The following is an 11,559-nucleotide window of genomic DNA, read 5'->3' on the forward strand; positions in this document are numbered from 1 at the left end:
GCACTGAAGAGGGATGAAGTGCTTTACCAGTGATTTTGACTGCTGGCTGACAGCAGAGTGATTGCCCAAAACACTGGTTTGGAAGACAGTATGCTGCAATATTCATAGGTGTTTGAGCCTCATACCCCTTATACACTTCCAGGAAAAGTGTGATTATTTTTTCCTCATCTTAAAAATTCTTATACCTGTCCTGCCTTTTCTAGTACCCTTGTTCTTATTCCCATCCCATTTGCAGTGTTTATCCTATCTTACTTCCACTTTTCAGGCTTTCCCACTCTCAGTTGTCCACAAAGTAACTCTTTCTCTTGGTTTTTTTTCTATCATCTCTCCTAATCTCCAGCCCTTGTCTCCCTTCTTACCAGGAGGCTCCCCTATCAATTTCCAGCTGCTTGGCCACAATCTCTTGACACAGCTTATGTCCATTTTTCTTCTCAGGCTCTTTGGTCAAGTTGTACATCACCTATTTTTCCTCCCAGTCACCCAAAGAATCACCTGGCCCATTCACTTTGCCAGATTAGTGTTGGTCTCCTACCATGGCAGACCACTTTCTTTGCTTGAGAAGTCACAGTCTCCACCACAGCTTCCCATCTCAGTCTTATCACCCTTGACACAAAAACTAGATGTCTTCTGCCCTAAACAGTGCCCCACTAACCTCCTACAATATTGACACTTTTCTAGGAAACTGACACTTTTTAAAGAAAAGATTTTTTTTTATACGAAGAAAAGGAAATTTTTTTTTCCCTAGCTGTTGATTTAATTTTTTTTTTAATATACCTACATTGTCCTTTTGGGGTTCTTTGTCAAAAAACAAGCTCAGCCTGCAGCTAATTTCAGCACCGAAACTTTCATCACAACCAGTTAAATGTGGTATCAAATTAAGTTACTGCAATTAGAGTCTTATGAAAGGAAGTAGCAGGTGAACTTAATAAAAGTCATTACTACCATCCCTAACTCTCCTGAGTTTCTCCTTTATCCCATATTTTCCTGATATTTTCTGAAGACAAATTATAAATAACAGGTTATATAAACATTTGAATGTCACTTCAAAAAGTTGCACTCAATATAAGTACATATTAGTCAAACAACAGGGCTCACCTCACAAACATTACAGGTATCTCAGAAATAACACAATCAAGGGTGATCTTTAGTGTTACACATTCCAAATACACATAAATTTTATAATTTTTAAAAAAATAATTATTTTCTGTGCCTGTTTTTCAGATTTACTATTATAGCCACTGCGATTAATATATGGCTGTTGGTCAAGTTGCAAAAATCTAAAAGTTTGCCTTTTCCCTTTCCCTCCATGAATTCAGTGGCTATTAACAATAGACTGTAAGTCAGATTTTCAAGTGAAAAGGTGGCAGTGGCCAGTACTACTGGTGATTTTAGAATGATGATCAAATAACAGCTCTGGAAAATGCTGTGGTGTCAGGCGTGCTGTAATTACAATACATAAACATGTTTAAAATTCTTGTAAGTGTGTATCTTTATAAGTGAGTATGTATCAGGACATTGTGAATGTATGTAAAGAAAAAGAACTAGGTTTTTTTGCATTCTGATTGCATGTAAAATACAGGGGGATTTAATAATTTTTATTACCCTTAGGGAAACTGTTTATTGGCATTTACTGAGGCTAGCAAGAGCATGATGCCCTACTGGACTTCTTTCAGAAAGAAGAGAGAGTTATTGACTTTTTTATTTTAATTTTTAAATCCATTCTATTCCTGTGTATTGAGGAATACACAGATATAATTTCCATTTAAACAGAGAAGTGGGGTTTTTTAATTGGTAGCTTTGTTCCTGTAAGGTATTTATCAAACTGGCGCCCACAGGGAGTAAATTTTAGGCGGTGGTGTGTTTGGGTTTGGGTTTTTTTTAAAGAAGATCTGATTGAGAAATCTCTGTCAGAGTACTTTGGTAGGAAAATAAAGGTTTTAACCATAGCAGGTTTTGTGCTTTTAGTTAGTTTTACTGACAAAAGTTAGCTTAGTTCAAGGATGGAATAAGTCTATTCCTTGAAACTATAACATATCCCAGAAACTTTCTTGTCTTGCCCAAGTGCCACTGTAAAACAGCCAACGGCAGAAAGCTTAGCACATCCACACCAATGCACCTAGTCTGTGGCTTGTTGAGCCTTGCAGGGGAACCTTGGTCTGTCACATTCAGGCTGTGAGCTCTAGTCATGGGAGTTGCTTTGTCTCGGTATTCTGAAGCCACCTCAGATTAATCTCACACAGGAACATCAGAAACACTGCAAATTTTGGGGAAAAAATTGTTTCCATTCTTAGATTTAGTGGGAAAGCAGTAAGTCATTTGCAGGAGGATACGATTTCCAACTTCATTTTCATGTGTGCTTTGTGTGAGTCAGGCGAGAAGACCATGGAGGATAATATAACCGGATTGAATATACTGGCATTTCTGTCACACCGCTGGGTGTTCCACCATTTACTGTGACTTGGCAGTCAACAGATAAATCCTACACCTCTAGTCCAGGGATCCCTGGAGTCCATCTCAGATTAGAACTACCACAGGAAACAGCTAATTTTTTTTAATGTGGAATGAACAGCAGAGGAAAGAAAAAGACATCAGAAAATCAACTGCATGAAAACTAACTTGTTTCAGATGCCAACATTCCTCCAACCATTTTCCCAAACACATAACTGACTAAAAGTTATCTTTTAAAATCTTGTCAACGCTAATCTCGGAGTGCAAAACACAGCTTTTGTAACAAATTGGGTCAATTCCATCTGTGCTGAAAGTATGTGTTTCCTTTAGAAAGCCTTTAAAACGTAATGGAAAGAAATGTGACTACACAGGCTAGTGCTCAAAATTTGGAAGGGACAAAATCTCCCGGTTTGTGGAAAAACTAGGAAAGATGTACCCTCATTTATGATCCCTTCATTCAGAATAAAAGATAATTCATTTGAAACCTAATAAAATATGTCATTATCACTATTAGATGTGAGTCTTTCTGGAAATCCTCAGTGTATCTGAAAGAGGCTATGAAATCTAAAATCAGAAAATACATGTGTGAGTTTTGGAGGTTTCCATTCAGCTTTCTCAAAATGAAAATATTCTGGGAGAAGTAGGACTAGAACACTGAGTGGAATAATGGATTTAAATGTGAAATTGTCAATAATTTCTGATCTTGTGCTTTTAGCTAAAACCTTGTTGATATGTGGAACCTGGCTTGTGATCATACTAGAGAATTGTGTTGTTAGAACTCAGTTAATGGGACTGGAATTTTACAGATATTTTCTGAAAGAACATGGAACACACCCATGGTCCCAGCTTTTTAACCATCTCTTCCTTGTTTTCCTAGCTCCTGTCCGCTACTTTCAGTGTGTCTTCCTAAATGGACCTAATGGATTTGGACTGCAGTTTCCCACTAATCCCCCTTCAAACAAGGAAGAAAAGACTCACTCAAAGACTTCCAAGAGAAAGACAAGAAAACCAGGGCAGTAGAGAGACTGAGTCCTGTGATCGCTCACATTTTGCACTTTATCTTTTCTGCTGAGGTCCACAGTAGTTACAGTGGTACTTGTCATTGCAAGAATGTGATCCACTTGGACACGTGTACCTGGAAAAAGTTTCCAAGGGGCAGAGGCAAAACAAGCAGTAATGAACTGTGTTTGACAAAGGTAGAAATGTAAAAGTGCCCCGTTTCTCATGGAAAGGCTGCAATGCTAACAAAGCGTTGACCCGATTGTGTATGTGAGTGTGTGTGTGTGTGTGTGTGTGTTTCCCTGCCTCTTTTGCTCTTCTTGTTTTTCTTTACCTACCTGCTCAGCACTGAAGTGAGTCTGTTTTCCATTTAATCTTATCTAGGGAGTGAAATGTTGAATGTAGCTCTTATATCAGCAAGATTGCAAGGCTACCTGCAATCCTAAATCATTTCTTCTTAACATTCAATCAAATTGCTGACAGGAAAAAGCCTCACTAAGTCATGAAAATGTGCTCTGTGACTGGTGCTATTTTTATGTCTCATTGACCAGTGTAGCCAGAAGCTCCCGCTTGCTCTGAGCTGCTCCATATACTATCAGTACGTTGACTCCGCAAGTCATGTTAATGGTGAATATTTCTATTTAACTTGAAGCAGTAAAAGCATGGTTTGTTTGCCCTGCCTGTTGGTGAAATGCAAGCTCTTCACTTTCTAAAGCCCAAAATGAGAAGAGAAAGTGAAACAACACAGCAAAGTTGAGGAAAACCAGTGTTTTTCCAACATGAAGGCCCCTAGAAACAAATGAAATAGTTTTAGTACTTCTACTTTTCTACTGTGGATAAATCAGATTGCCCTGCAGCAAAGATCATGTAAATGGAGAACATACCAGCCAACCATTTGCTGTTAGCATAAGTCAGATGAAAAGCTATGATGTGAGATGCCACTCATGAAACTAAAGCAACACAATTTAAAAAAAAAAAAAAAAAGCACACACACAAAAAGTGGGGGAGCATATTAAATAATCTGGGCAGCTGATTTGCTGATTTTACTAAAAGAAATGAAAGGACTTCCTCACAGCACACTATTGTTGATAACTTTTAGATGAGAACTGGAAGCAGATCTGCCAATCCTCAAACTTCTTTTGTGCATTTCTATAGAAATAATGGATTTGTTGCCTTAAGAAAGAGATGGGATGGCATTTGATCCATATGAAGGCACATGACCGAAAACTGGCATCTCAATTGTCTGTACATCTGGCAATGTAAATAATCATGTGTTTTTGCAAGCTGCTATTTGTTTGTATTTCCTTACTATATTTTTGCATTTAATCTGTGAAATGTACAGCAGTGATCTTATTTATATAGTTACATGGTGAAGCAGCATGTTGCTCATTATACAACCCAGCTACTTTAGAGTCTGATCACACCAGTAACTATATACTGTTTTTCTATTTTTAGCATAGTTCAAGATAACATCAGCCCCTTGCCCCATCCCCTCTCCCTGCCAACCCATTCTTACCTTAATCAAATTGACTCACTCGAGTTTTGGACAACTGACCCTCTGACAGGTTAACACAATTCAGAAAGCTTTGCTGTTACACTGCTGGGTCAGGTTGGTACTTTCTGACTACTGGCCATAGCCTTATGCAAAATGGGTTCTTGGTCTTACTGTGCTTTCATATTGCACAGGTCCTACACTGCAAAAACTGTCTTTGCAATGATCAGTCTAGACAGTGGTTTCTGGAAAGTAGGAACATGTCCTGCCCTAAGAGTAGCTCTTCCCGTATAGGAGCACGCTGCAGATAAAAGTGTTCATGGTGAATGCCTCTACTGTCACCTGTCAGATCTGCTTTGGAGATAGAGCTGCCAACACATAATATTTCATGGTAAAAGGACAATCTTTAATTTTCTTTCAGTGGGCCTTTTTATATTTCCAGTTACTTTTTTCCCTTCCTAATTTGTGATTTTATATATATTATTATGGACATTATTGCACTAGGTTTTTACTGTGAAAGCTGTCTTAAAAACAAGATTATAACTTTCTGAAAATCAGTTAATTTAATTCAAGACTTCATCTAATTCCAATAATCAGGACACAATTTTAAGGTACAATAAACCATTATTTTTTTCAACTTCTTTTGGCAAAATAAATTTTATTAATTACATTTAGCCTTAATCCTTTCTTCCCATTTGAGCTGGGAGATGACAAGAATATGTTCCAGATCTCATTTCCATAATGTATCAATTAGATATATGAAAGCTTTTGAAATAAAAAAATATATTAATATAATTGAATAAATAAGTAATTTATTGTTGTTTCCTAATCTCAGTCATTGCCTTGTAGAACAAGAGAAACAGGTCCACTCTCAAAATAGAAAGCATTTTTCTCTTTAAATTAACCTGAAAACTTTAAAATAATTACTTGAATTGCATGGTTTTACTCAAATTAGCCTGAAATATTGCAAAACCATATGCTGATTGTTATACATTTTGGAAAATAAAGAATATAAACCTTGCTCTTGTGATACGTCTTCCTGTGAATCCAAAAGTGGAGGACAAGGGTTTACACATGTAAGTTTTCTATCCTTCCCAAGTATATACAAATCTTCTGAATATAAAGACGCAGTATTTCTTACAATTAGGCTGGAAAAATGAGTCATTCAGCGTTGTATTTATTACTATAGAGGTTTTTGCAATACTTAGCTTAGCTAGTCTTTTTACACACTCTGTGGATTGCACTCTGGCATGTGAAAATCCAAATGGTTGTTGCAGTCATTCAAGGTAGGACTTCATCTGTACCAAAATCACATATGCTCATCAAAGTGTTTATTTAAAATACAACTGCACAACTGATACAGACAAACCTGCAATCTCCAGTGTCCACTCTGTAGTCCAGACAATTGGGAAAATGACCACCAGGAAACTCAGAGAGTAAAAACGGTGAAATTTACCACCACCACCCATAGGAACTGTGCCTTGCCTATATCAGGCTTGCCTATATCAGCAATTGCTAAAGCAGGTGAGCTGGTGCATGAACCAGACTACAGCCTGAAGATAGCACAGCTGCAATTGCACAGCCCTGCGTTGGGGTTCAAGAGTCCTTTGTCCCATGGAGTTTGGTGAGCCCTCCCGCGTGGGAGGTTTGCCGCTCGGCAGTTTGGTTGTGCAGATGGATTGGCGTTTCTAATCCCTTCTTCTTGAAAATGTGCACCTTCCTCCAAGACACTAAAATCCTGCTGAAGTCAACAGGAACAGTATATTTCCAGCAACTCTGAAAATCAGGACTTGACCAAGCCCAATGAGATCACTTTTGCACTGCTCAGCCAGGAGTAAGTTGCCAGCCCCAAGGCTGCCTGCTCTCGCTAGGGCAGTCCGAGGGTTCCATCCGCAGCCCTCAGTCTGCGTTTGGTGTTTCATACTCCCACCCATGTCACAGCTGGGGTACAGCTTTGTCCACTTTAAAACCTTTCAGCAAACGGGAGCTTTTCTCAATGGCTCATTTCTATTGCTCCAGTGGCTGATATGATTTCCAAGGGAAGGTTGGAAAATCTGTGTAAGAAGCTGCTTTGGTGATTAACTGTGCCGGTGTACCGGGTGCAGGTGCCCAGGCGCTGGCAGCGGGGGCTGCAGGGTGACCCCTGTGAGGAGCGGCCAGGGCTGCCCCGAGCCGGACACAGCCGGTTCCAGCTGGCTCCAACCCACCCACCGCGGGCACGGCCGAGCCCCGCGGCCGCGATGGAGGCACCTCGGCAAAAGCCTGTGTAAGGACGGGCAGACAGTGCCACAGAGAGAGAGAGGAGGAGGGAACAAAAAGAGTGAGAATCAGCAGAGGGAGCACCATGGTCAGAGGAGGGGGAGGAAGAGGAGGTGCTCCACACCAGAGAAGAGGTACCCCTGCAGCCTGTGGAGGACCCATGCCAGGGCAGGCAAAAAGCGTGAGGAGGACAGAGCAGCAGAGAGGAACCACCATAACTGCTGTGGAGGAGTGAAGCTGAGCCTGGGAAAGGGTGGAGGAAGGGTGTTGTTTTGATGTTTTTGTTTTGATGTTTTTGTTTCTGTTTCCAACTATCCAAATTATTAATTACATTTTTATGAGTTAATTTTCCCCACATCTGCTTTGCCTACAACGGTAATTAGTAATCAACCTGCCTGTGTTTTATCTTGACCCATGGGCTTTCTTACTCCTATTCTCCCTATTTTCTTCCCCTGAGGGGAGAAGTGAGTGAGCGGCCGGGTGGGAGTTTGGCTGTTAGCCAAGGCTAACCCACCACAGCTGGTTGTTACACAGATCCTGTATACCTCCTACTAAATGGCAACAAATTGCTGTTTGTCCCACATTTAGGGTCTCCACTTAGAACACAAGACAGAACATACATAAATTGTATATCACCATAAAGATTTACCCCATTGATCCCCAACTCTAGAAGTACACTGCTAGGTTTTTTATACACAGTCATTTACTGCTTAATATAGTCTAGTTTAGATGCCAAATTCCCTGCAAAAAAACTCTATGACACTTCGCTTTAATCCAACATAATACAAGAAGTGCAGTAGGGCCAGCTGCAGAGGGATGTCTTTATCTGCCAGGACACAGGCACTCAGGAGAGCAGCTGAGAGACTCCTCCCTTTCCGATCTCAGTGCTTTACTTCTACTTCAGCATCCTACTGTACAATCCACTCAATATAGTGAGAAATGAGTGAAAGACTTAATCCCTTAGGGAGAACACTGGTTGCTTAAGCTGCTTTGGATTTAAGACAGTCAGCTGGTGACTGCCCACAGTTACATACCATCAGTAGCACTTCTTCCCAAAGATTCAAGATTTTGGAAGCCAAGAAAAAAAGTAAAAGGCTAACACAAATAGTACTGGGAGAAGGAGAAAGTGAAGGTGTGAGGGGCTGGTAACTGATGAACTAAGAGGAAATATCAAATGCCTTATGAAGGTTCCTAGACAGGAACTATGCATAAAAGAAGAATTTGCTAAAGATTCAGCTTTGAGAAGGTGATACTTCTGCCACCTTTCATTCTCCAGAAGAAAGAAACACAACAGCAAATGAAAATATGAAGCTTGTATTATTTATAGACCTGAAAAGGTCATTGGATATCTAGCTTTCATACCATCCATTTACCCTGAGTGAAGTTCCTCAGAAATTCCTAATTAGCCAAATGGTTAAGGAGTCATATTATTCACCTGTTGGCAAAACCTCCTTACACAGAGTGGACCTCTCAATGCAGAAGCCTTAGCCTTTCAATTAAACAATGAAATACCAAGACCTTTTCTGTTTTTTCTCGTTATATGGATTTCTGTGTATGCACGTTGCTTGTGATACATCCTCCACACAACAATCTCAAGAACAGTGTTAGTCATTACTGTAAATACTTCTCAGGTGTTTTCTTCAATTTCGAGTCTTGTCTTTTATTGTGATAGAAATAAGTACAATTTTTAGAACACAATTTTATTTTGCCTGGTCCAAAACCCAGCAATTTAATTTACTCAGTAATGGTTCCTTTTGGAAAGGTATTGCAAAAAATACACTTTTAAGATACCACTTCTATTATGTATGGGGGAAAAGGAGTTTCTGTTTTACCAATACCCACTAGATAAAATTTGTTTACAACTTTGAGCCTGTTTCTTTGCATGAGTTGCTTATTCTCAAAGGGAAAAATATGTCCTTGCTCAAATGACCAATGTTCCCTTTGGTTTCGTTCTTGTTCTGTGTTAAGAAAAACGTAAGTGGTCTCATTTTCTATAGGTGAAAGGATACTCTGCCCACAGGCAAACTTCTTCCCAGAGTTGTTTTTACCCAAAACCTTCTTTTAATTTTCTCTCAGAATATCTAATGGTAATAAGCATGACGACAAAACCTTTGGGTTTTGTCTCAATCACCAATAGGAAATCATATTAGGTAATATTTTCTGGCATCTGAATGAGCGAATCACTGAAGGAGGTTAATAGCAGAGGTAATAAGCAGCTTCTTCCTGATAAGTGTGATATTTGCTTTTATAATTCTAAAATATTCTCACTTTTGTGCTAGATTTTGCTCAGAGATACATTTCTTCTCCCATCTACCCCATGCTAAGCTCCAGCTAGCAGAAAAAGCAAACATTCTTTGGAAAAAAATCACCAATATGAAAAATTGTAATTATAGTAAAGGGTAAACAGAAACACCTTAATCAGCCAATTTTTTTATTCTGCAGAGGGGAATTACAAAAGGAAGGTCTTCTCAGTTCTGGACCTGTCAAAGAAATGGGAAAATAAAGCTGCTGACATTAATGCCCCAACACACTTTCCAGCTGAATGACAGAGATATAAATGCACATTTATTGTGCAAACCACCTTCTGCGCTTTTTTTCTTTCAGAAGATGAACAATGCAAAGGAGGAGTCTTGAGTATCATGCTGTTAAATTAGAGCTTAGCTGTAGCATTTCAATGAAGAAAAGGCAACATGAAGATAACTTGATGAGAACCTTCCATATGCCTCTCTAAATATCTTATCTTCCTGCCAAAGTGATACGGCCACTCTTTCTCAAAACAACTGAGTCTTTTTGTTCTCTTCTTGACCTTGATGTGAGTGAGTCTAAGTCTGGCTTGAAAAAAATCTGAATAAATCACTACTGCTTTGTGATTTTCTAAAGTGTGGAAGTCGATACAGTGTTTTGCTGTCATATATACATTTATGTGAGTATATACATACGTATACTCTACTTGCATACCTACCATGGACATTTCAATTGGAATGACAACATGTTCTCTGATAGTTCAAAATAGTAAACTAGAACAAGGAAGATGGAGTGGTGAGTCAAATAACATTAACTGTTCTTCTCAAATTCCCAAAAACATATTTAAAATATTACAAAAGTAGAAGATAAAAACTAATTAAAATATCTGCTTTTCTAAAAAGATTCTAAGACCCTAACTGTTTAAATCAGGCAAATCTTCTTCCTTTTTAGTTAATTGTCCAGAGCGTTTTTCCCATGAATGCCTTGCCAACGTATTTATCATCTCTGGGCACAAGTAATAGAAGTTAATAGAATTCTATAGACTTTAAGGACATTTGGATCCAACCCTGAATCACTTTTTTTAACTGATTGATCATTTAGCTAATCATTTTGGAAGATTCCCCAAAAAGTAGAAGAGAAAATTGAAGTAACAAAGCATTTTTTCACATATTTGTTTTCAGAACAAAAGCAGAAATGGCACTTGGAAAATTAGTACCAATGACAGTGAGGTTATTAAATGCTAAATGTCACTGAAAATGAAACATCTGGGTGCTTCAGCTTCCAGGAAATAAAACCAACAGCATGCCTCTAATTTGCCTGAAACTTAATGATTTAAAGAAAAAATAGTCTAGCATTTTCAGTTTATAGCAGCGCTGTTGATGCCCTATAGTTTTAGTGGGTTACAATTAGTGAGAATGATAAGTCTGTGTAACCGAAGGCAGAAATACTGTAAAATTAATCCAGGCATGGTAGATCAATTCACATCTTCCATAGGGATATTTTACAGATTCATCTGTTTGTGGGCCATTGTATCATAGATGGTAGTGACTGGCACACTGCAAAAACAAGGGTTCCTGCAATTTAGTCGACATCATAAATTATCTGAGAAAAAATTGCAGGAATAAAGCAGCTGACAAGGTTTGAGTATGACCCCATCTGACAGCTTTCAGCCTTCATGTTGAGACCCCCACTACAATGGGCTTCTATCGCATGCAACCATTGTCAGTCTTCTGCTTCCAAGAATGTACCATTCTCAGCTTTTGTTTAGATATATGCATATTTTCAGAGTGTTAAAATCATTCTCTAACATTTCTTCTCTAATATTAATATGCTGTAAAAATAAAATTATTGGCTAAGATGCAAAGACTTAGTTTTAGTATGGAGCTGTGTATTTTAGGCTTGTAATTGAATTATTAGTATGAGCAAGTTTTGTATTTAATTTTTAAATCAGCCACCTCTCTTCTTTTATTTTTGTCATATAAATGTCATAACCAAAATTTTTAAGTGAAAGAAATTTTTTAAAATTAAATTGGGAGTCCTTTTGATACTTCTACTAAGACCACTGAGTAATAGTATGGAAGACCTCCAATATTTTGGTACAATTTAAAGGTTGTTTT

General features: G+C 38.5%; 1 protein-coding gene across 1 annotated transcript in view; it reads left to right on the forward strand.

Moving 5' to 3' along the window:
- TRDN (triadin) overlaps window positions 1-4,411 on the forward strand; it is a 230,491-nt gene extending 226,080 nt beyond the window's left edge. Inside the window, 1 exon segment of the mRNA XM_064447367.1 lies at window positions 3,326-4,411. Coding sequence (XP_064303437.1) covers window positions 3,326-3,468 — 143 coding nt within the window. The 3' untranslated portion in view covers window positions 3,469-4,411.
- The last annotated feature ends 7,148 nt before the right edge of the window (window positions 4,412-11,559 follow it).

This window comes from Phalacrocorax carbo, chromosome 3 (genome assembly GCF_963921805.1).
Source record: "Phalacrocorax carbo chromosome 3, bPhaCar2.1, whole genome shotgun sequence".
NCBI classification, from domain to species: domain Eukaryota; kingdom Metazoa; phylum Chordata; class Aves; order Suliformes; family Phalacrocoracidae; genus Phalacrocorax; species Phalacrocorax carbo.